This window comes from Thalassophryne amazonica, chromosome 22 (assembly GCF_902500255.1).
Source record: "Thalassophryne amazonica chromosome 22, fThaAma1.1, whole genome shotgun sequence".
NCBI classification, from domain to species: Eukaryota; Metazoa; Chordata; class Actinopteri; order Batrachoidiformes; family Batrachoididae; genus Thalassophryne; species Thalassophryne amazonica.
The window spans coordinates 6,231,046-6,257,405 of record NC_047124.1 but is presented as its reverse complement, the minus strand read 5'-3'; the positions used below and the strand labels follow the sequence as shown (position 1 = coordinate 6,257,405).

Below are 26,360 nucleotides of genomic sequence, written 5' to 3'. Positions count from 1 at the left end.
CCCTTTGCCCCTTGTGCTGTAGGGTCACTGACCCTGTCATCCATATGCGTCATGTCAGCGCAACTGCTGCTTCTAGAGTGCCGACACGCGGACGATGTTGGCCTGGGAGTAGTCGGTGGAGGGGGTTGAATTGTCACCTTCAGGCGTGGTGTTCGCCGCCATGGGCATGCTGATGATGGCAGCAGTGATGTAGGGCTGGTCACAGTTCAGGGGGACTATCTCCTCCAATTTGACGTTCAAACTGGAACGACTGCAGGCAGACAGGAAAATGATTTAAGATTCTTTCAATGACATTCAGTAGACTCATCAAATATTGAGTTGGCAAGCAGACGAAAGCACATCCATCACAATCTGTGAATGAGTTTTTATTATATCTTAAATCACAACTTCTGAGATTGGACTTGGACTCAACAGCTACAATATTTAACATTTCGACATTTCTGTGAAGTTTCTGACATCATCAAACACCTCTTATACCATAAGAAATGAATCACAGGGACTCTAACCCTGACTTGGTGCAGGAAGTACAGAGACTTTAACCCTGACTTGCTGCAGGAAGTACGGGGACTTTAACCTTGACTTGTTGCAGGAAGTACGGGGACTTTAACCTTGACTTGTTGCAGGAAGTATGGAGACTTTAACCCTGACTTGCTGCAGGAAGCACGGGAACTCTAACCCTGACTTGGTGCAGGAAGTACGGAGACTTTAATCCTGACATGGTACAGGAAGTACAGGGACTTTAACCCTGACTTGGTGCAGGAAATACAGAGACTTTAATCCTAACTTGGTACAGGAAGTACGGGGACATTAATCCTGATTTGGTGCAGGAAATATGGGGACTTTAACCTTGACTTGGTGCAGGAAGTACAGGGACTTCCTGACTTGGTGCAGGAAGCACAGGAACTCGAACCCTAACTTGGTGCAGTGACTGTATGCTTTGCTGTTTGTCCACATTACTGGTTGCCTGAAGTAGTTAAGCAGTAAAGTGATTTATTTTGTCCTCACACACACAATAAATAACTCTTTACTCCAAAAAAAAAAAAAAAAGATTAAGAAGAGGATCAGGTCTGACTGTTGGTACTGAAACCAGGGAAAGACGAATTACAATTGGACTTTCCAGCTGTCCCGGTCCCAGAGTCCTCGGACCTCCCACATCCTCCCACAGCTGGACATATTCTGGATTCCTGTGGACTGACTCACTGTGGGAAAACTGCGTCACATGATATCTGGTGGCATCTGTTTGTGCCGTGTCAAACTTTTATTTATAAAACCGACGGTCAGTGAAAGTGTCAGGAAGCTGCACAGCATCAGGAGGACTCAGACTCAAACTGGCTTTCTAGTCTGAGGTGACTCGTTTTTGAAAACACAAATTATGGCCAAGTCTGTTTTAGTGCTCTGGCATCAGTCTTTTTCATGCAAAATAAATAAATAAAAGTACAGATTTTTCACTGAACTAACTGTCCCTGTTTGTGTTTACAGGGGTGCAAAAACAAATGTCTGAAAACAGCTCTGAGGTTTTTAATAGTTCAGATTTTTTAAAAAGAGTTTGTTGTTTGTGTTAAGAAATTAATACATTTGGAGGAAAAAAATATTTGGAAATAAGTGAAAATTAGATAGAATTTCAAGGAAATATGAATATTTAAAAAAAAATCTTGAATTATATTTTATGACAAGTTGATTTGGATTTGTTTAACCTGAGTTAATGTCTCACACAACCAGCAGGGGGCAGTAGAGGTCAAGGTTTAGAGTATGAAACATCTTTGATGTCCATAAAGTGGGAGTGTGGCCTCTTTATGATGTCATCACATCAAGAACAAAATCTACCAAATATTTGCTCATCTGAAAATGTAACAGTTTTACATTATTAAAAGGATCAGAGTGCCGTTTAGCCAGATTTTAATGTAGCAGGGTTCAAGACTTGCATCACTCGAAACATGAAGGAAGTCCACTGAGCTCTTCTTGAGATCTCGCCGCACATTGACGGATTTAATGTAAACGTAATTAAAACTCCTTTTCACTGTCATCAGCTGTAATGTGTCTGATTTAAGAACAGCAGAGGTCCAAGAATCGTACCCAGAGGTACACCATATTTTATAAGACTACAAATCCAAAAATGAATCATAACAGCACTGGTGAGTGAGCAGGTGACAAAAACACTGTGGGTCCGACAAATCCATGAACAACTTAGATAGAAAAGGATCTCGGTGACAAACAGGAAGTGGTTTTAGTTGTTAGCATTTTGGACAAATCCATCTTGAATAATGGAGTTTAGCGGTCTGTACCTGTTGGACAGTGGCCTTTCTCGGATCTGGATGGTACTGAGCTCCTGGATGCTGCCCTGCAGCCCCACAGACATGTTGGAGTTGGGTACATTGAAACTCCTCCTCTTCCTGCGGTTGCAGCAGGAAGTGAGGCTATGATGAGCTGAGGCTGAAGAGGAGACAGACGAGGAGCGAGACACGTGCTTCACCAGTGCCACGTCCCTGCAACTTGCTTCGTACGTCTTCTTGTCCACAAAGTCGTGGTTCTGAGACACAAATAGAACATCAGTGAAACTTTGTGGTGACCAATCAGATTGTCTGCAGGAAGTTTTAAAGACTCTTTGGGTTGTGGCTGAGGTGTGCGCTGGCTGGGTCTTACCGTGGTTTTCTCCAGGCAGTGCATAAGGTGGTGATGGTGAAGCTCGAAGCTGGAGTTGATTTTAGACACCAGCAACCGTCCAGCTTCTTTGGAGGCCTTTAGGGCACAGGCACATATCACATGACCACAGCACGTATCACATGACCACAGCACTCTGCTAGCATTCTGCTGAATGACTGGTTTTTCCCACATTCCCACATCTTCCCAGAGTATTTCAGACTGACAGATTGCTCAATGGTTCAAACCCAGACTTTGACATGACCTACATATTTGACAAATTTGCCTTGTTTGACCCCAGAGGGCCACTGTACTTCTTGAGTACAGGACGTGAGACTAAAACAGTTTAAAGGTTAAAACACAAATAAAACACTTAAAAGAAGTCACATGACATATGAAACTCAAACTCAAGACCTTTAGACCAGAAGCATGGGGGAAAATGTTAGCACAGCGACGCCTAGCTGACCCTATTAGCCTAGCTTAGCACAGCGACTCCTAGCTGACCCTATTAGCCTAGCTTAGCACAGTGACCCCAGGTGGAAAGAAATCCTTAAAGATTGAAAGGAGGAATTTTTAAATGATGATTGCAACAGCTAGCTGCACTGCTAGCGGTCAGTCACACATTTAAGGTAGAGTCTTTGAACAATTTAAACATTTAAAAACATTTGTGAATGTCTTTCAACCTGACTTAAGCAGGAAATGTAGTTCCTTTAAGGTTCAGATTCCGCAGAGTACCTCCTTCAGGACCACCCCAACCACGCCCCCTGCATCCATCCCACTGACCACACCCCTTGCCCCCCTCCCCCCACACAGGTGACTGAGCAGATCATCTGATTCTCATCCAGCTGCACGATGATGTGTTGTGATGATGTCATGAGTCAACAATTCAAAATGCACCAAGCAAAGAAGCAGAACATTAAAATGAGCATTGTTTGGTCAGGCTGTGCGTGTAGTGGGCGGGGCTAAGGCATGGAAGGCTGGATGGATGATTGCATCTCAATTAATTTATTTTGTTTTGAGGTAGAAGATTCCACAGTTTGTTCTGGTGCTGACTTCCTGTGGAGGAGGCGGGGTCAGTGAAGGACCACCCCCGTGCGTGGGCTTCGAGAGTCCTTACGGTCTTTAATGAAGGTTGTACTTTATGTTTTGTGGCACGGATCTGAACTGAAGGTAGAAACCGTAGAAACTCTAGTACTTTCTCAATTCTTGTTCCAGTTGCTCGTCACAGTTGCCGTGTTTGTGTTTCCTGTTGTGTCTCAAAAAAAAAAAATCGGAACCCTCACAAACTTAACATGAACCAGAAAAGTTTTTTAGTTGTTGTTGTTGTTGGGACCAACCAGAGGAACTATTTGGCAAGCGATGACTTGGTGGGCGGAGCCTATAATGCACCACTTCCTCCTCCTTGCAAAAGAACAATGTAAAAGTTCAACGAAGAAGGTTCAAACATCATCTGGTTTCAGGAACTACGTAATGTCACAGGAAAGAAACTAGTTTAACACTAACAGTTTAAATAAGGCTTTTAGTTTTTTGTTTGTATTGATTTTACCATGTCCCAATATCGAGTGTTCCAACACAGAGTGCCTCAATGGCAACAGTCCCAATACCGCGTGCTCCAACAGCAAGTGTCTCAATGCCGAATGTCCCAATGTTGAGTGCCCCAGTGACACGTGTTGCAATGCAATGTCCCAACAAGTGTCTCAATGCCATGTGTCTCAACGCTGAATGTCCCAACAAGAGTCTCAATACTGCGTGCGCCAACAGCAAGTGTCTCAATGCTGCATGCTCCAACTAGTGTCCCAATGCTGAGTGCCCCATTGTCACATGTTGCAATGCAGTGTCCCAACAAGTGTCTCAATGCTGCGTGTCCCATTGCCGAGTGTCCCAACAAGTGTCTCAATGCCACGTGTCCCATCGAGTGTTACAATGCAGAGTGTCCCAATGCTGAGTGCCCCAGTGACACATGTGGCAATGCAGTGTCCCAACAAGTGTCTCAATGCTGTGTGTCCCAACAAGTATCCCAATGCCACGTGTCCCAACAAGTGTCCCAATGCTGAGTGCCCCAGTGACATATGTTGCAATGCAATGTCCTAATAAGTGTCCCAATGCCAAGTGTCCCAACAAGTGTCTCAATGTTGCGTGCCCCAACATTGAGTGTCCCAATGCTGAGTGCCCCAGTGTCACATGTTGCAATGCAGTGTCCCAACAAGTGTCTCAATGCCACGTGTCCCAACAAGTATCCCAATGCTGAGTGTCACAACAAGTGTCCCAATGCTGAGTGCCCCAGTGACACGTGTTGCAATGCCAAGTGTCCCAACAAGTGCCTCAATGCTATGTGTCCCAATGAGTGTCCCAATGCCAAGTGTCCCAACAAGTGCCTCAATGCTATGTGTCCCAATGAGTGTCCCAATGCCAAGTGTCCCAACAAGTGCCTCAATGTTGCATGCCCCAACATCGAGTGTCCCAATGTTGAGTGCTCCAGTGACACATGTTGCAATGCCAAGTGCCTCAGCGATTCGTATGGCAACACTGAGTACCACATGCCCAAATGCTACATGTCCCAGTGAAATGTGTCCCAACAGTGACTGCCCCAGTGACGTGTCTGAATAACATGCCCAAAAAAAAACGTCTGAATAAGGCAGGGTTAATGTTTACTGCTACTGGCCATGAGGGGGCGATATAGATACTTTGAACTGTTTGTCACTTTTCATGTTGTGCACAAAAACAAAATAATGTTTACCGCTGGATGTCAAAACATCAAATGTGTTTAAAAAGTCATTAATTTACATTTTTCTTAATGAAGGGACAAAAACTCTGAGCAAGGTTAAAGATGGATCAATCAGGTAGCAAGTGACTGATGAAATCGATCGATCAGTAAATAGATGACATGATGACGGCGTGAACAGTCCTGCGGCGAATATTTTATTGGGCATCCGACATGCAGCAGGCTGCGACAGATCATGTGAAAAAACAAATGAATTAAAGAAAGAACAGAAGGAAAGAGGGCAAAGGTCAAAATGGCACCAATGACGGCTGCGTTTTCATGGTTACCTCCCGGTCTGGGCCAATCAGCAGCTGGCTGTGTTTGTACTGCAAATATGCGTTAGCCCCTCCACGCTTCACCGCGCGAATTCTAGCAAGCTGGGATTTCTGTTTGTAAACAAACAAACATTTAGGCAGGTCACATGCTGCAGTGTGAACGGGTCAGGACCAAAACACAAACATGTTTTCTCTTTAAGTCTGATTTAAAAAAATTATCACCAGAAAGCAATCAAAAAATATTCCAACTAAACAAAAAATGGGGCCTGTAAAAAGTATCCAAACTAAAAAATATATTAAAGCGGGTTTAATCATCTGAAGCTGAAGCAGATGGTTTGTATTGGTGGAGGTGGTTTGGGGTCACTGGGGTGAAGTGGTGAGGTCAAGAGGTCATCACCTTTTGTGCTCGCCTCTTCTCGGCGCGCTGGCTCTGGTGGTAGATGCGGCTGAAGTTGGAGACAATGACGGGCACGGGCAGGGCGATGACGAGCACGCCGCTCAGCGAGCAGATGGAACCGAAGATCTTCCCCATGATGGTCTTTGGCACCATGTCTCCATATCTGTGCAGGACCAAGAACCAATGAGAGGCCATGTTTGGGAACAACACCGACTCATTCTGTTTGGTAAAGATGGAAAAGTGAGATGGAATCTTATCTTTTAAAAGTTTTAGCTGCCTCAAAACCATGTTGTCCACGAGGGGGCGCTAAAGACTCTGGAATGACACCGGAAATGAACAACGGCCTTAAACTGGTCCCATTAAGGTTCAAAAGGTCAAAGAAGACTGCAGCTGAATTTGGAAGGATTTTCGATGACGTTTAATATGTTGATATTTAGAAACAAAGATCATTTTGTAGACAGAGGCTGCAGATCCATCAGCAGCCACATGGAGGGGACAGAGAGCTGCAAGTCTGATTACGGACTTGAAGACAAATAATAAATAAGAGCTTTATATTAATTTAATTAACATCCAAACCTGATTAACAGTTTACAGCACATTAAATGTCATTAATGTCCTTTTAAAGGGACATCAAAGTAACTGGACAGCTGGTGTTTGATTGACAGCTCAGCAGTTTAAAGGACAGATCTGGACACAGTTTGGTGTCAGCAGCAAGGTCATGACACCAAAAGGAGCAGCAACACGTCACTGTGGTTGTGGGATCAAACCGACCTGGACTGTTGACTGTTTTAAAGGATTTGTTTGTCTCACTGATGTGGACATTTTATACCTTTTTCCACTGAGACAAAAATTGCACATCAATTTAAAACATTTTTTTTTCAATCCCTCCTCGCTCAGGTCTTTGACGTTTGTGGATCTGCAGTCAGAAATGTGTTTTGTCGTTGTGGTACTAACAAAGAGCTGAGCCAGGTCCAGAGTCTGCTGGGTGTTCTCGCTGCTGTTTTAACACACTAATAAATCCTGATGAATGCGTCCCTGCAGTGACATCAGCACAAAGGTCACCACACACACAAAATGAAGACGAATAAAAGTCCACCGTCACGCCACAGAACATATTTCAAAATAAAAGCTCCTGTTTCCTCCCCAGTCAACACTAAACTTTTTATTTCAGCTACTTAAAGACAACAAAATCACTAACGAGGATTACACACCCTGTCCACTTAAGACGTGCACATGTATGTGCCAGAACATCCAGGGCCTGGATGGCAATCACCCCAGCAGACAACCCAACCATCCCCACATCTGCAAAGTCAGGTGAAAGAAGAAGAAGGAGGAGGAGCTTTATTATCATTGACCGTCTTCTGCTTTTAACCATCCTTATACAAACCAACCACTAGGGGCAGTGTGTAGCCACTGCCCAGTACCCAGGGACCAACCCAACTGATTGGGCAAAGATGAATTTAGACTGCTGACTGATGATGTTACAGTGGCGGTCAGGAGTTAAAACCACAGGGAGCAAACAGCAAAAATAAAAATAAAAAAACCTCAAACACATGCTCTGTGTGTGTTTCCCGCTGTGAGCATTAACAGCGTTGACAGCACGTTGAATGTTTCATAAAGTAAATCATTTATGGGCCGCACTGAGCGGCCAGCGCTCGGCTCCTCGCTCGACACTCCGCAGCCACTAAATCTGACGCATGTGAAGAAAAAGCTTATTCATTATGGATCAGGCTATTTCCAGGTCATGCAGCAACAATCCACAGCTTAACGAGTTATAACCATGTGCTAACACTAACGATGTTAATAAAGGCTTCAGCAGATGATGCCAGCAGAGGGCGCTGTCACAGAGCCAGCACGTTCAGGCCTGAAGTAGACGTCCTGTGGTCCACAGTTCAGCAGGTGAAAACTGTAAACCTGAAATTACCAGCTGGTGGATCTGTGACTTATTCTGCGTTTCACCCATTATGACTTCCTGTGATGTCATAAAGAGCTACATCTGGGCTGTTCAGCAACAGCACAATCACAGCGGTGGATAGTGCAGACACGCCCACCAAACTTGCTTGTGCTCCAACACACGTCCATCACACTCATCTGTGCTCTGAGAACGCCCACAAAATTTGCATGTGCTCAGAGAGACACGCCCACCAAACCCACCTGTGCACTGAAACATGCCCACCAAACCCACCTGTGCATTGAAACACGCCCACCAAACCATCCTGTGCATTGAAACACGCCCACCAAACCCACCTGTGCACTGAAACATGCCCACCAAACCCACCTGTGCATTGAAACATGCCCACCAAACCCACCTGTGCATTGAAACATGCCCACCAAACCCACCTGTGCATTGAAACACGCCCACCAAACCATCCTGTGCATTGAAACATGCCCACCAAACCATCCTGTGCATTGAAACATGCCCACCAAACCCACCTATGCAATGAAACACGCCCACCAAACCATCCTGTGCACTGAAACACGCCCACCAAACCCTGCTGTGTATTGAAACACGCCCACCAAACCCACCTGTGCACTATGAGATGCACCCAGCAAAGCTGGCAATGCTCTTGTCAGACACTTCCATTAAACTTGTCTGTGATGTTAGACACGCCCACCAAACACACGTTAGCATTGAGACACACCCGCCAAACTCAGCCATGCTCTATTAGACACGCCCACCAATCCTGTCTGTGCTGTTAGACACGCCCACAGACTATGGGAAAGACAGCAGGATGCCTCTGTCCTGAAGGTGGAGAGGGCAGAGCCAGTAGCAGCAGCTGCTTTTTTAAAGTGACAAGCAGGTTGTCTTTAGAGATCTTGAATATTTTGGTTACATCGCCGATGCTCTGCCCCCATCTTTAGGCGAGGCTTTGGCGGCGGCAGCGTTCTGAGTCGGCTGACATTTGTCCTGGATGTGTTGTGTAGAATTAGCAGCAGAGACGCTCAGACTGCTGACCTGCTTCCACCTGCACACTTTTCTCACAGACTTCCACATGAAGCACCATGTTTGCATCAGAAGCGTGACGCCGGCGAGTGCTTCCGTCACGCTTCATCACGGATTTTGAGTGCTGAACTCATCGGGGACTTCCAAACCTCCACGTTCACAGATTACGTGTCAGATCGTCTTCAGATCCAGGGTTTTAGAATCAGAATCAGATTAGTTTTATTGCCATATGAGTAAACAAGTTCACAATATTAGGAAATTGCTGCGGTATTTGGTGCTAACATTAAAAAAAAGAGTAGTAAAACAAGTAATATATAATAAAACTTAACACTATAGCAATGTTACAAAATGTACAGAATGTATGAGCTAAGATAAATACTAGATGGTGATGATAAATGGTGATAGCAACAATCTAGAGTTCTAAAAGTTCTTGTTGATGAGCCTAACAGCAGAGGGGAAAAAACTGTTCTTATGGCGGGAGGTTCTGGTCCGAAGGGACCGTAGCCTCCTGCCTGAGGGGAGGAGGTCAAAAAGGCTATATCCAGGGTGAGAAGGATCGGCTCTGATCCGACCTGAACGCCCCAGTGTCCTGGAGGTGTACGGGTCCTGAAGAGATGGAAGGTTGCAGCCAATCACTTTCTCGGCAGAGCGTATAACGCGCTGTAGTCTCTGTATGTCCCTGGTGATGGCTCCAGCATACCATACGGTGATGGAGGTGGTGAGGATGGACTCCATGATGGCAGTGTAAAACTGCACCATGATCCTTGCTGGCAGGTTGAATTTCTTCAACTGCCACAGGAAGTACATCCTCTACTGGGCCTTCTTGACAACAGAAGTAATGGTGGACTCCCACCTGAGGTCCTGGGTTAGAGTTATTCCCAGGAAACAGAAGGTGTCCACTATGGTGATGGGGGTGTCTGCCAAGGTAATGAAGGGGAGAGGGGCTGTGTTCTTCCTAAAGTCCACAATAATCTCCACTGTCTTCTCAGTGTTCAGCACCAAGTTGTTATAGCTGCACCAGGACACCAGTCGTTGGACCTCCAGCCTATAGGCGGACTCATCCCCATCAGAGATGAGTCCGATAAGGATGGTGTCATCTGCAAACTTGATAAGCTTGACAGACTGGTGATCAGAGGTACAGCAGTTGGTGTCCAGGGAGAAAAGCAGAGGAGAGAGGACACAGCCCTGAGGAGTACCGATACTGGTGGTCCGGGAGTCTGAGACATTCTTCCCCAGCCTCACGTGCTGCTTCCTATGCTTCAGGAAGTTGACAATCCACCTGCAGGTAGAATCAGGCACGTTCATCTGGGAAAGCTTAGCCTGGAGAAGATCTGGGAGGATGGTATTGAAGGCAGAGCTGAAGTCCACAAACAGGATTCTAGCGTAGGTTCCCGGGGAGTCCAGATGCTGCAGAACGAAGTGCAAAGCCAGGTTGATGGCGTCATCCACAGACCTATTGCCTCTGTAAGCAAACTGCAAGGGGTCCAAGAGGGAGGCCGTGAGAGATTTGAGGTGGGACAGAACCAGACTCTCAAATGACTTCATGACTACAGAAGTCAGTGCCACCAGTCTGTAGTCATTGAGTCCAGTGATCCTCGGTTTCTTGGGAACAGGAACAGTGATGGAGGTTTTGAAACAGTCAGGCACGTGGCAAAGCTCCAATGAGGAGTTGAATATGTCTGTAAACACTGGGGCAAGCTCATTAGCACAGTGTCTCAGAGTGGCAGGTGAGACACCATCTGGCCCAGGAGCTTTGCGAGCTTTACATTCCTAAACTGCTTTTGCACCTCATCTTCATAAATATGCAGAGCTGTGAGGGCGGGGAGAGAGGAGGGGGGCTCTGGGATGGAAGTCCTTGATATTGTGGGCTCCACTAAAGTGTGGTGGGTGGGGGAGGTGGGAGAGTGAATGTCCATGCTGGATGTGTTGCTGGGTATGTTTCTGGGACTGGAGGAGGTGTGAGGGCTGTTAAACTGGTTTACACTGGTTGGTCAGACTACTGACGAGATCCAGGTTCAGAGACCTTGTTTTCTCAGATCCTGGTTCTTTGTGGCGTTTGATGAGTTTGACTCTTGCTGCAGTTAAATCTCTTCTGACAGCAGCAGCTTTACGGCGTCGGCAGCAGCGAGCGTGCCGTGCTAGATGGAGGATAATGAGCTCCATCAGCCGCCTGCTGAGCCTCTATTACCCAGCAGGCATTGCTTCTTCCCCTCTGGTTCTTGTTCAGGAACCTGCTAATGAAACATGGGTGCTCACAGGGGGATCCACTTTAGATCCAGACAACACAAATGTTCACGTCTCTGCAAGAACATCTACTGTTATCTTCTCTTTAATCCATTCAAGAGGAAAAATACTATTTCTTTTCATTATTTTAATCATCAGTGTGATGAATCAGTAACTTTGAATTTGAATCATTTCATTTTTTTCTATGAAACTGTAAATATGAAGCAGTGGTCACTAAGTGAGCCAAAATATTACATCCAGTTTTTACCCTTAAACGTTACTGCATTATAATTAAAAAGCAAATAATTTAACTAAAACTTTGGATTTGATGGAATAAGTCCACTCCTGTTGAAAAGGTCAAAGGTCAAGTTAAAATGAAGGTGATATTTTTGTGTCAGCAGCACACAACAAGGCCTTGAACCTCCAGGAAGCTTTTAATCGCATTCTCTTTCTTCTGCTCCATGTTAATTTCATTTGCAGCCTCACTGGGGCCGAGGCCGCAAAGGTTGATGGGTAATCTCCACGGCGAGCCTGAGGGATGCTGCCGTCACCATGGAAACTTCTTTATCCCAGACTGTACGGCTCTGAGGATTTGGGCTGAAACGTGGCACATCAGTGAAGCACGTTTCAGAGTTTCATAGAAGTATAAAAATAATTTCAAACCAGAAACAAAAATGTTTCAGGTGCCTCATCCTGTAAAAATGCTCGGCCTTATGGGAGTTATTCTTTAATGGTTAATTAATATGATACAAACTTGTAATGAAAATAACTGAGATTAGAGGGGTTAAAAAAAAACAAAAACAATGCAACAAGATGAATCAGATTCAGTTCTCTTATAGGACACTTCAGCATCTTTTCCACCCCACCAGCAGGGAACAGTAAATATCACAGAAGAATTTAGTTTTTCATCTCCATCTGTCATCATTGTCGTGGTCACCAACACGATAAATTATGCTTCATTACGGTGATGTGTTTTAAATCCTTAATTGCATTTAACAGCCTTCAGACTGACAAAAACAGAATTATAACAATTCTGTGATAATGTTTTGATATTTTTAGAAAAAAAATTCTATGGCAGGTTTCTGATATTTTCACTTTAATGTCTCTTCATTAAAAACTCAGCAAAAAGACTTTACAGTTAGCATCATGATTAATTCTCTCATATGCCTTTTTTAGTATAATATCTGTGAAAAATCCTAATTAAGATTAATCTAATAGGCTACGGCCAATACAGATGAATCATGCTAAATTTAATGTGCTTCTTGTTAACTTGTAAACCCCAACAAAGATGTTATGGGATGACATTAGCATGTTGCTACACTAATGCTGACATTAAGCGTTAGCATGTCCTCAGCATATCATAATTCTATGTTTGCTAGCAGCATAGAAAAAATGCTAGCTGATTTACATTATTATACCAGCGTTGAGCTAGCGATAGCATGTGAATATTTTTTGACACTATTCCAGACCACATGTTCCATTTATTGTGTAATTCTAGTTTCACTTTCCCCTTCTGTTCTACGTGTCATCCGGAAGGTTTCTCACTGCAGTTGTTAGCTTGTTAGCTTAGTGGAGCAATAAGCACATGATGTATCCAGTCTTCAGGAGGCAGAAAAACTGTTCCCCCATCTACTCAATCACCTATTCACAAAATCATTCACCTACTAAATCATAAACTCACACACCTACTCATTCACCCACTCACCAACTAACTCATTCATGCACTCACCCACTAACTCACCAACTCACTCACATACTCATTCATCCACTCATTCACTGACTCACCAACTCATTCACCCACCCACTAGCTCATTCACCCACTCACCAACTAACCCATTCATGCACTCACCCATTAACTAATTCACCTACTCATTCATCCACTCACTGTCAATGGACCACTCACTCACTCACTCATTCACTGACTCACCAACTCATGCACCCACTCACCAACTAACTTATTCTTCCACTCACCCACCAACTCACTCACTGCTCCGCATTTTAACTGTCTGAGTTGATGCTGTTACCACCTCAGCGGTAACGTTGAGGTGTTGGACTCCATGTACCGCATTCCTTTGTCCTAAACGGCACGTGTTAAAGGTTACACTGAAACAAGGTGAGTTTCTGCTGCACACCTGCTGTGTCACCTGAGGACAGATGGATTAGATAACAGCTGTGACATCGTCATGGTCACACTGAGCTGCTAAATGTCAGCAAGAAGCTTCAGTATGACTTGTTTTTCCAGCTGCTCCCATTAGGGGGCACTACAGCAGATCATCCATCTCAATCTCACCCTTTCCTCTGCATCTTCCTCTGTAACACCAACCTCCTATATGTTGTCAAACTACCCCAAGATTGCAGAAGGATGAACATTATCCGAGATTGCAAAATTGGGACGCTCAAACACAACCTGTCCTGCCTGATGGGCCTTGTCCAGAAAGGGGGTTGGTAGGTCAGCCTGGGAAAGTCTATATGATTCCCAAGTACCCACAGACATGACTTTCCAGCGTAGTGAGCGTCCACGTCACAGTGAGAGATTAACAGTTCCAGGTCAAGTTACAGGATGACAGCAACTCAAAGAAGGGTTAGTGTCCCCTGACTGGGCCGCATGGCCCCAGAAACCACTTCTGGAACAACAGAAGGGGACCGCCTGAGCAACCAAAGGTCACCACATCCATAAACCTCCACTTTGGCATCCCTCTTCTCCTCCTGCCTGGTGGCTCCATCCTCAGCATCCTTCTCACTATATACCCTGGGTCCCACCTTTGCACATGTGCAAATCATCTTAGTCTCACCTCTCTGACTTTGTCTCCAAACTGTCCGTCTGATATGATCAATCCTAATCCTGTCCATCCTCAACACTCCCAAAGAGAATCACAGTATCTTCTATGGGGCATATGCACTGATGACATTCATTGACACCCCTTCAATTTCCAACTTCACACTCATCACCCTATCAGACACATGCTTCACCTCCATTTTTCCTCCCATCCCTGCCATGATACAACTCAAACCCACCTCCGATGCTCCTGGTCTTACTTCCCTTCCACCTGACCTCTTGGACACAGGGTATGTCTATCTTTCTCCTTTCCATCATATCAGTGAACTCTCTCCCTTTACCAGTCAAACTGCCAACATTCAAAGTCCCGACTGTCACTTCCACACTGAAACTTTCCTCTTCACTGCCTCTTGAAACATTCTCCTCCTCCTCTTCTTTTCCAGCAGTACCACCATTTCCACGGGCACCCAGTTGGACAACAGCACCAGGGGTGTTCGTTGTTAACCCGGGCCTCGACTGATCTGGCAAAATCTATGCTGGGTGCCCTTCCTGACGCAACCCTACTTGCTTATCCGGACTTGGGACTGGTACTCAGAGTGTACTGCACACCCCATGTGGCTGAAACTGCACGCAGCTTCAAGACAAAAATAAATAAATAAATAAAAGTTACCAGTTTCAAGCCTGTCCTGGTTTAATGCAATCCCACATGTACGGCAACAACCACTGAGGCTGTGCTTTCATAAGAAGTAAATGTGGAGAGGATCGTCCTGTGGTAGGTGTGATGCCACCTTTAGGTTGCTGTGCGCACAACACCGGGTCACTAGAGGCAACTTAGTACTTATATAGAGAGTGGAGGTCAAAGGTCATATCCTAGGAATGAAAAAGTGTAGTCAGTTACTACAACACTTGACGTTTCAACAAAGAGCTCTGAAAGCCGCCAGTTGCCTGGTGAAGGGAGGAGTGGGTGTGGCCACAGCAGCATTGTGTTGCAGTAACGTGAATGACGCTGTGAAACACCTGATCCAGGTGAGCAGGAGGTCAGTGATCCAGTTTCACAGCTGAAAAACCAAAGAAAAGACAGGAACTTGACTGACAGGGTCAAAATAGGACAACTGACCTTTACAGGTCCACCAGGAAACTTTCTGTCACAAACCATCTGGATCAAAACCAATCCCTCAGTCCACATCAGAAACAGTCTGAAATCAAAGCTGGAATCTGGATCCAGATCAAAACTGATCACACACACATACACACGTGTGTGTGTGTGTGTGTGTGTGTGTGTGTGTGTGTGTGTGTGTGTGTGTGTGTGTGTCTATGATGGATGGAGCCTGAGTGAGGGGTTTTGTTTTTTTTGTCTCATTTTCTGTATTTTGCTGTGTTTCAGTGCTTTGGTGGTAAACTGATTATATTGTTCATGTGATTTAGATTTGCTTGTTTCCTCAGCGAGGGAATAAGACGAGAAAATCATAAAATGCTGAAACGCAGCCGTTTCTCCTCCCCGACAATCAATCAAACATGTAATTTCTGTTAAAACTGTCTTATTTTGTACAAATTTTCTGCCTCCATAGTGCAGCAGATGAGCATAAAATCATTCATTTGATGATAGAAGCACCAAATTTGGCATAAATATGTCTGACAAGTCCTTTTCTTCATGGCTTATTTTTTCAAAAAAGTATACCAATAAGTACCATTGTGCCAAATTTGGTGCTTGCATCATAAAATTAAAGATTCTTATGACATACGCATCTATGTGCTGCACTGTACTACAGCGGGGAAAACAAATTGTTTTAATCATCTGACTGCAGCCAGCGAGTGAGTTCTGCCTTTCTGGTGAAAGAACTGAAAACAACAGCCTGTGTAACATCATAGAGAAACAACAGATCAATCAGAACTCACTCACCAAATATACGCCACACACCAGTTTAACAATCAAGCTAACACATCTATTAGAAATGATTAAAAATGTCAATATCAAGTCTGAGAAATAAATTCACAGATTATAATGATAACATTATCAGAATGTAGAAAAAGTACACAGTTATCTCACCCTCATGTTGATCTTTCTACTGCTTTTAAATGGCGCTCCCTTGCTGTGCTTTGGTCACATGACACCCCATCTCTGTCTTCTGGACAAATGACACCCCCACTTTGTGCTTTGGTCATATGGCACCACTCTATGTGCATTGGTTACACAGCACCCCCTCTCTTTGTTTTGGTCACATGGCACTCCATCACTGTGTTTTGGTTCAACAGAACCCCCTCTCTGTTTTGGTCAAACGACACCCCCTCTCTGTGCTTTGGTCACCCAGCTAACAATTTGACGTTGCCGGAATGTTGCACAGAAGTTGCAATGACGTTGTAGCAACGTGAAGTTGTAGACTCCCCACAACGTTGCTGCAATGTTGTCAGCAACGTTGCATTTACATTGTGTGTTACCTGGGTCAAACGGTACCCCCTCCCTGTGCTTTGGTCAAACAGCACTCCCTCCCTGTACTTTTCACTTTTCATTAAACTTTGCTGGTGTCTCAGGATATTTGTGAATCTCTGGTTTGTAGACTTGATTGGTTTGAGCTCCTGTATGACATGTCTGTCAGGCGTCAACTCGAGGGGGCGGAATTTATTTCCAGACTGTTGTAATTGGTGACTTCAGTGTTGGAATGCACTTCATTAATTTTTAAAGGAGACTACAGGAAATATTTAATAAATGATTAAACTGTCAATATTTTAAACAATTAAAAAAATGGGGGGCGGAAGGGGGGCCTCTAATTTCCATGTTCCACCTGGATCAGTTTGATCCAGTTTTCTGAAATCCTGCTCAACTGGTGTAAAAACAAAAAGATTAAGAACTCCTTTTGGGATGTATTAATGAGGTAAAACCTGAACTAGCTGAACTAATCTGATTGTCTTGGCTAATTAGCATCAGTCTAGCATGTTTCTGATATGTCAACGCTAATGTGTCTATCCACTGATGGCGGGCTGTGGCTTGTTTAGTGAATAAACTCAATTTAACCAGTTGTGAAATTAAGCTGTTTGTGCACGATGATTAGTTTCATTGTGACGACACAAAACCTGATCTCAGAAACGTTCCTGTTCAGAGTAGCACCTCCCATCCCTAACTCATGGGACGGCCCACTGACATTTTCAGCTGAATGCTGTAGAATATTTTTTGCAACATTTTAATCACATCAAATCACACGTGACCTGAATTTTTGTTTACACGTTTTTTGTTTGTTGCGCCATAGCGGCACATTTTCCCCAAACGTTTAGCACACGGTGTCAGGCTCACGTCACATGTCCTGCAGGTAAAAACAGACAACCTGTGTGACACTGGATCTCTTGTGGTCACCCAAACAGAGATCAGGTCACAAACTTTGCGTGTCCATAGCCCCTGCTTGCGGCAGGGGGAGGAGCTTCTGCAACGTGATCCTGTCCTGATGCGCGGCCTGATGAGCCGTAGCATGTTTCATCACTGGGAGAGCAGCCACAGGTCGACCGTTCTCAAAGGCAGCAAGGAAAACAATCATCAAGCTAAAGCTTTCCTGCACAAGCTCAACATCCTGCATATATATAAAAACAGACAAACAACATTCTTTGAAAAGATAAAATAGCCAAAGTTTTCATAAACGCATTTTATGATGAGAATCTTAGCAACTGTATTTCCAAGCAAATGCAAATGTATTAGCTAACATGCTAATAAAGTCTACAACTTAGCAAAGATGCTAATTAGAATATGTAACATTAATAATAATGCAAAAAAATGTTTAACAATTTTTTCTTTCATCGTTGTGTATGTGTTGTGACAACCTTTTTACCTTAAGTGATTCAGAAGTGTTTGTGTTCGAGTGTAAACATTCAGAAATCTGTTACAACGCGGCGCCTCCCAGCACTCTGTTAGCACTGCAACATTAGCAAAAGCAACACAATAACATCAGCGCTGAGAGTGATGACGCCACGCAGAATCACCACAGTCACAGCAATGCTACTGTGTAGCAGGAGGATCACAAGATGTAAAAACTGCTGAGTCATCAGGACTCATGGCAGCCATATTTATGATTTTCTGGTGAAACGTCCATGATGGATTTTCTTCTTCTCTTCCTGCGAGGGGAAGAAAAAAATCCACATTTAAGTCAGACAACTCGTGATCTTAATGAGCTGCTGACTTTCGATCTGGCGCCACCAGCAGGTCAACATGTGTTAACCCAGTATTTCTTAAGCACCAATAATCAGTTTTATTGATCCTATGAGGGAAAGAGAAAATCTATACACAGTGTGATGTAAAACTTTTAGGCAGCCAAAAATGTTGATTAAATTTTTTTCCCCTAATCAGTAGATTTAAGCAAAATACACAAGAATTTCCAAGCATTAATACTGCAACAAAAATTAAACATGAGATTTTCTATTTGAAGAAATCATAATTTATCAAACAAATTTTTAAATTAAATGTTTTGCTCACTAATCAATCCATTTATAGTGCATCGCACTGCACATAGCGCCCTCTAAAGGACACTGGACAGCTTTGCAAAATGCGATGAAAAGACAATAACGCCACAGTGAGCATCATTAGCATGTCAGCGTAGGGGCAGTTGGGCGGGGCTTCATGACATCAGTCTCCAGCCAATGTGTGTGTGTGTGTGTGTGTTCATTATTATAAAATGCTAAATATATCGGACCACGAGCTTGTTTGCAGAGCAAAAATAAGCTCTTTTATTTAATCGTTGGTTTTATCCCAGCTTCACAAGTGGCTGAATCCAGAAAACAAACAAAACTGTGAAGCCGAGAAGCTCCAGCGTCTGTTATAAATGATGCTGGTCACCATGGAGACAAGATGATGCAGATCTTAATCCATATTGACGGATGAAACACAGTGATTGGTTAACTGGCCCAACAAGGTCATGAGATCAACAAGATTTATTTACTTATTTACAGTTAAACAAAAACTATATCAGACATTAATGACATTTGGTGATGAGGTTATCAAGGGCCAAAAATCAGCAATAATTCTTTTTTCCTTCATCTGTGAAGATGTTATAACACATAAAAGAGGACATGAAAGTAAATCTGGTTTCTTTTATGTCCATGAAACTGTGGCTGACAGTTTGTCTCGTCATAGCCACCGAAGCATATAACTCCTTCACACTGGTTGTGGGTGTCTTGGTGGCTTCCCTCACCTGTGTCCTCTGTGCCTGCTCAAGACACCACCTTGTCTTCACATTTCACGGAACTTTAACAGTCTTTGGGGAACCACTGATGTTGGCACGAGCTGCCGCAGCGCTTACTGTGTCTGAAGCGTGCAGCTTTAGATTCACAGATGAATGGTGGCGCACTGATGTAATTACCTTCAACTCTAATGTCACTTTGACCGTGTCCAAATACATACGGTCGGAGCTGCGTCAGGAACGTGACGCAGTGATTCTTGCGTGTGGGATTTTTGCCGGCGGTGAGGGATTTGTGTCAGAACAGTTCAGTGATCCGCAGCGTATTTCTGCTGACGCTGCTCATCTGTAATCTCACAATTAAAGAAGCAGAGAAGAAGAAAGTGGCGCCTCTTCTTCTCTTCTCAGTGTGCAGAGTAAAACCATCTGCAGCGCCTCGTCTTCCACATTCACAGTCAGGTCACAACCTGTGACCTCTGACACGCCACCTATTATTTTCTGCCTGCTTCTGCAAAGCAGAACAAAACATCTGGGTCAAAGGTCAGACTGCGGTCAGCATGAGGACACGTTTTGGCCAGGACACAAAAACACGTTAAACATTCGTGTGGATCAACATCACAGTGGTGGCTTGGGTGGAGCTCAAAGGGCCACACCCCCAATGTTTAAAATGACACATGATGTTCCAATAAACATTTTCACAAACTGAAAAAAGTCCCAGATTTTCCAGCTGCCTGCATCATCAAAAACCAGCATCTGGATGTTGTTGCCAGTGGCGATGTTCATGTCTCTGGGTCCTCTGGCTTCGCGATCCAGAGATGCCTGGAAAGATTTTATGGAGTCATGAGGTCCAACGTCAGAGCTGTTTGGTGATACTGAAATCGTTGAAGAATGAAGGTCCAACTCTTTCGGGTCCCGGTACTTCCTGTCTTACTGTATGCTTATTAGACCGAGACTCTAACCGGTGACCTAAGGTCTTTGGTACTAGGTCCTTCTGACCTACGGAAACATCACCACTCTAAACTGCTTTTGAACATGGAAGTTAAGCACCTTTCACAACGGGGCTGCTCCCAGTTGCTCCCTGTTGCGTCATGATGACCCAGGAATGTCTGCATCAGGTGCGCCACAGCAGGGGACAGAGCGGAGGTGAGGACGCAGCCTGCAGGTTCTCTGCACAGAGAAATCAGAGTGCACAGTTTGGCTGCAGGCACACTGTGCACTCTGACTTCTCTTCTAGTTTATATTTGTTCTTGTGCTGGGCTGCAGGGCTGCGCTCTGAGTTCTGTTACAGTTTATCTTTCCTCCTCCGGGAACAATAGAGCACAGTAGGAATCATAAATTGGTGTCGGGTAACGTTGTCTTGTGAGCGTGTGGCTTCCAGTCACGTTGAGTACCGTCCTGTTGCTCTCACTTGCGCTGAAACCACTTAATTCTGCGTCAAGCAGAGGACGCAAAAAAATGAAACGTGTTTAATTTTTGTTTGCGCCCCTCGTGCTGTTGTGGCGCCGAGCTGCATCGTCTCGGCACTAGGTTGCTTCCACGTGGCGTTGTCATAACGACGCACGACGCAACCGGGAGCAGCCCCGGTGTGAAAGGGGCTTTAGACAGAGTACAAACGCGTGAGCGTGTGTGTCCATAAAAACTGTTCAAACTCTCAGATCTGTTGGCCATGGCGCGTCTGAGGTGCACAGTCAATGTTACGAGTCTCCTTTCCTGATGAAAGTCAAACATCTCTGCACGGCTGCTCCTCCAGGTGGCTCATCAAGAGGCCACTTAAAGACAATCAGGTTTGTAAAACGAATGTATTAATTAAATTAGCCTCATCACAGAATAACGATGCACAGAGGGAATAAAGAAGAACCGCAAACGAGCAGAAAGATCAACTTCAAAACACCGTTTGACAGGAGGATCAATAATCTGATCACAATCACTCAGTTCCTGTCAGGAGTCACAGAAAAACAAAACGACACTATAACCATCCTGAACATGAGATCAGAGATCAAATCCCCCTTATTCCTGACTGCATGTCGACATGTGACCTTTGTTCAAAATAAAATAGTCTTTTTCGACTTCAAGGGTCACTAATTTTTGTTGATTTAATGTCAGACTCGAGCTGAGAAACAAACAGTCCAAAGCAAGTTACAAGTTGTTTTTGAAACATTATTTGTGTTCAGAGGTGAAAAATGAGACATTTCACTAAAATGACATCGTCTCTGACTTTGTCTGTTTGACACATTTGTGCCTCCGCCGTACTTCAGCTTTTACCAGGTGAGTTTGATTAAAGGCAGCTGTGTTTACACACGGCAACAAAACACTCATTCAGATTCACTCCACAGCCATCAAACACAAACGCACAACAGCACAAGCCGAGGCTGCCAGCCCGCCGCTCCCCAGCCATCAAGCACAACAGCACAACCCGAGGCCTCCAGCCCGCCGCTCCCCAGCCATCAAGCACAACAGCACAACCCGAGGCCTCCAGCCCGCCGCTCCCCAGCCATCAAGCACAACAGCACAACCCAAGGCCGCCGGCCTGCCGCTCCCCAGCCATCAAACACAAAAGCACAACCCGAGGCCTCCAGCCCGCCGCTCCACAGCCATCAAACACAAACGCACAACAGCACAACCCGAGGCCGCCGGCCCGCCGCTCCCCAGCCATCAAACACAAAAGCACAACAGCACAACCCGAGGCCTCCAGCCCGCCGCTCCACAGCCATCAAACACAAACGCACAACAGCACAACCCGAGGCCGCCGGCCTGCCGCTCCCCAGCCATCAAACACAAAAGCACAACCCGAGGCCTCCAGTCTGCCGCTCCACAGCCATCAAACACAAACGCACAACAGCACAACCCGAGGCCGCCGGCCCGCCGCTCCCCAGCCATCAAACACAAAAGCACAACCCGAGGCCGCCGGCCCGCCGTTACACAGCCATCAAACACAAACGCACAACAGCACAACCCGAGGCCTCCGGCCCGCCGCTCCCCAGCCATCAAACACAAAAGCACAACCCGAGGCCGCCGGCCCGCCGCTCCACAGCCATCAAACACAAAAGCACAACCCGAGGCCGCCGGCCCGCCGTTACACAGCCATCAAACACAAAAGCACAACAGCACAACCCGAGGCCGCCGGCCCGCCGTTACACAGCCATCAAACACAAACGCACAACAGCACAACCCGAGGCCGCCGGCCTGCCGCTCCACAGCCATCAAACACAAAAGCACAACCCGAGGCCGCCGGCCCGCCGCTCCACAGCCATCAAACACAAAAGCACAACAGCACAACCCGAGGCCGCCGGCCCACCGTTACACAGCCATCAAACACAAACGCACAACAGCACAACCCGAGGCCTCCGGCCCGCCGATCCCCAGCCATCAAACACAAAAGCACAACCCGAGGCCTCCAGTCTGCCGTTCCACAGCCATCAAACACAAACGCACAACAGCACAACCTGAGGCCGCCGGCCCGCCGCTCCCCAGCCATCAAACACAAAAGCACAACCCGAGGCCGCCGGCCCGCCGTTACACAGCCATCAAACACAAACGCACAACAGCACAACCCGAGGCCTCCGGCCCGCCGCTCCCCAGCCATCAAACACAAAAGCACAACCCGAGGCCGCCGGCCCGCCGCTCCACAGCCATCAAACACAAAAGCACAACCCGAGGCCGCCGGCCCGCCGTTACACAGCCATCAAACACAAAAGCACAACAGCACAACCCGAGGCCGCCGGCCCGCCGTTACACAGCCATCAAACACAAACGCACAACAGCACAACCCGAGGCCGCCGGCCTGCCGCTCCACAGCCATCAAACACAAAAGCACAACCCGAGGCCGCCGGCCCGCCGCTCCACAGCCATCAAACACAAAAGCACAACAGCGCAACAGCACAACCCGAGGCCGCCGGCCCACCGTTACACAGCCATCAAACACAAACGCACAACAGCACAACCCGAGGCCTCCGGCCCGCCGATCCCCAGCCATCAAACACAAAAGCACAACCCGAGGCCTCCAGTCTGCCGTTCCACAGCCATCAAACACAAACGCACAACAGCACAACCCGAGGCCGCCGGCCCGCCGCTCCCCAGCCATCAAACACAAACGCACAACAGCACAACCCGAGGCCTCCGGCCCGCCGCTCCCCAGCCATCAAACACAAAAGCACAACCCGAGGCCGCCGGCCCGCCGCTCCACAGCCATCAAACACAAACGCACAACAGCACAACCCGAGGCCGCCGGCCCGCCGCTCCACAGCCATCAAACACAAAAGCACAACCCGAGGCCGCCGGCCCGCCGCTCCACAGCCATCAAACACAAAAGCATAACCCGAGGCCGCCGGCCCGCCGCTCCACAGCCATCAAACACAAAAGCACAACCCGAGGCTGCCGGCCCGCCGCTCCACCTCTCTGAAAGCCCACCATGGCAACAAGTGTCATAAATACAAGGTCAAAGGTCAAAACCGGCAAATTAGGCCCTCCACCAACGGGAGGAGTCAACTTGCAGGACACCTATCAGTGATTAGCAGTTGAATTCAGAGACCAAAATGTCCAACATAACACTATGTAACACAATTTTTGTTCCTGGCTTCTAAGTGTTATATTTCAACTGCTTATGTCTAAAGTCTATGGAAAAATGACTACATTCAGCACAAACTTTGATTGTATTTTTAACGTTCTAGAAAGTTCTAAAAGTTTCTTGAAATTTCTAGATAATTCTGGAAACTTCTAGAAAATTCTGGACAGTTCTAGCAGTTAAAGAATATTCTAGAAGACTACTCAGTAGTAGTGAAGGCGAATCGAAAATATTCTTGAAAACAGACAAATTTCAAAATATCATTGTCCTGATCACAGAAGCAAAGTTTCTGTGGAATAACAGCTATTTTCTATTTATTTAAGGCACAACAGGTTAGGAAAACACACTGTGTACCCAGGAACAAAACAAAAATAAAAATTTGTTACATAGTGTTATCAATGAGACGCCAACCTGAAGCTTGACCAATCACAGGTCGAAAGGACAACAGACAAAACTAAATGTGCAGAGACTTCCAGATACAATCTAACCAATCATGGCTGACCACTGGCAGATGGTTGACCCCCCCTTAAACAAAATAAATAAAAAAAATAAAAATTATTAAAATTGCTTTAAATGGTAAATGGACTGCATTTATATAGCACTTTTCCATCTGCATCAGACGCTCAAAGATCTTTACAATAATGCTTCACATTCACCCATTCACACAAACACACTGATGCCAGGGTGCTGCCATGCAAGGCCCTCACTACACACCAGGAGCAACCAGGGGATTAAGGACCTTGCCCAAGGGCCCTTAGTGATTTTCCAGACAGGCTGGGGTTTGAACAGAGGATCCTCTGATCTCAAGGCCCCAAAACTGTGACTTGTTTAGAATATGGATCTCAGGAAAACCACAAAATAACTGTGATCTTGGAGGTACCTGAAGTCTCAGTCTGACTTTTTAGTGTTTGTTTCTTTTTGTTTGTATTTAACTGCAAAAACTGCGTTTGATCATCAAACGTGCTTTGAGACAGAAACATGGACTTTCAGCACCACGGACAGCGACACGCCTCCACACACGTTTTTAAATGATGACATTTTTAAGAAACTGACAAACCTTTAATTTGTGCTTTCTAGGGCCCAGCATTATAAGCCCCGCCCACCCGCACAAACACACGAGCGTCACCTACCCGAGCGTCGTCATGGTGACGATGGTGTACCAGAAAGCCGCGGGGATGCTGGTGAACTTGGTGGCCGTGGAGCCTTTCTCCGCGTAAAACATGACAGTGGCGAAGATGATGATGGCCATGGTGAGAGAGAAGAGCAGGAAGCCGAGCTCGGACGCGCAGCTCTTCAGCGTGTAGCCCAGGATGCGCAGCCCCGCCGAGTGCCGCGAGAATTTGAAAATCCGAAACACCCTGAAGACACGCAGCGTGACGAAGGCGCCGCTCACGTCCTCGTTGTCGGTCATGACCAGGCCGATATAGTACGGCATGATGGCCACCACGTCGATGACGCTCATGACGCTCTTGATGAACTTGCAGCGGCTCGGCGCGGCCAGGAGACGCAGCAGGTACTCCACCGTGAAGATCATGACGCACGCCGTGTCCAGGCAGAAGAAGGCCAGCGCGTAACGCTCCCCGCACGACATGTCCTTTAGACGGTTCGACGCGGCGCCGCACGGCACCGTCTCCACGACGTTGGCCAGGACCGACACGGCGATGAAGAAGCCCGTGACGTAGTAGAAGACCAGCGCCATGGTGCTGGTGTGCGGGTTCTCGAAGGCCCTCCACATGGACTCTCGGAACGTCATGTCCGAGGAGACCTGCTCGTTGGTCGGGTCCATCTCCTCGTCGTCCTGGATGCGCTCCTGGTTCTCCCGCCGCCGGTCCTTGTACTCCTCGTAGCAACAGTCCCCGATGATCTCCGGGATTATGCCGAAGAAGGCCAGCTCCTCGTCGTACGCAGAGATGCACTCCTGGCGCGGGTAGTGCAGCTTCCCGGTGCGGTAGAAGTTGAGGATATGCCTGAAGATGTCGGGGTCCCTGTCGAAAAAGTACTCGTTACTCTCCTCGTGGAAGAAGTAGTCCCGCTCCGAGCTGCCCAGCAGGGTGTCCGGGTACCGCTCCAGAGTGTTCCGCCAAGTTTGGAACTTTGTGCCACTCACATTGAGCACGAGGAGGCCGTCCTGACCCCGGTGTTTGTCCTGCGGCGGCACCGGCATGGACGCGCTGGCCACCGGCATCCAGCCGATCGCCGCCGCGCGTGCGAACGGCAACCACGCCGACACTCCTGCTGCCATGATGCGGCGATGAGGAGGTGCGGGGAGCGATCAGGGAGCAGCGGAGCAGCGGGAGGTCATGTGAGACAGTTTCTCCACGAATCCAAGGAGGATTTTACGCACCACGGTGGCGCGTAAAACCTTCAACGAATTCGGCTCCAAAGAAAATCAGATCCCAAACCAGATCCATCGGCAGCCAGTCGAACAAAAACGATTTTCCCTTGAAGAGAAAGTCCACGGGAAAAAAAAAATGTTCAGCGGCGACGAAGACTGGGTCAGAAATCCTTTATTTTCGGTGTCTGCGCGCGTGCGTTTCCCACAGCAACAAGTTCATCCAGCGTCCGGTTCATTGTGCGCTCCAGACCCACAGAACCAGCCGGCATCGAACCCCTCTCCGCTGATCCTCCTGCGG

The 26,360-nt window shown here is 46.6% G+C and overlaps 1 protein-coding gene across 1 annotated transcript; it reads right to left on the bottom strand.

Annotated features, from left to right (window-relative positions):
* On the bottom strand, positions 1-26,360 carry kcnd2 (potassium voltage-gated channel, Shal-related subfamily, member 2). Its single transcript, XM_034163747.1, has 5 exons — positions 24,858-26,360; positions 6,071-6,233; positions 2,641-2,736; positions 2,283-2,527; positions 1-250 (listed from the first exon to the last, which is right to left on the bottom strand). The coding sequence occupies exons 1-5, from the start codon at positions 25,967-25,969 to the stop codon at positions 73-75; spliced, it is 1,794 nt and encodes a 597-aa protein (XP_034019638.1). The 5' UTR covers positions 25,970-26,360; the 3' UTR covers positions 1-72.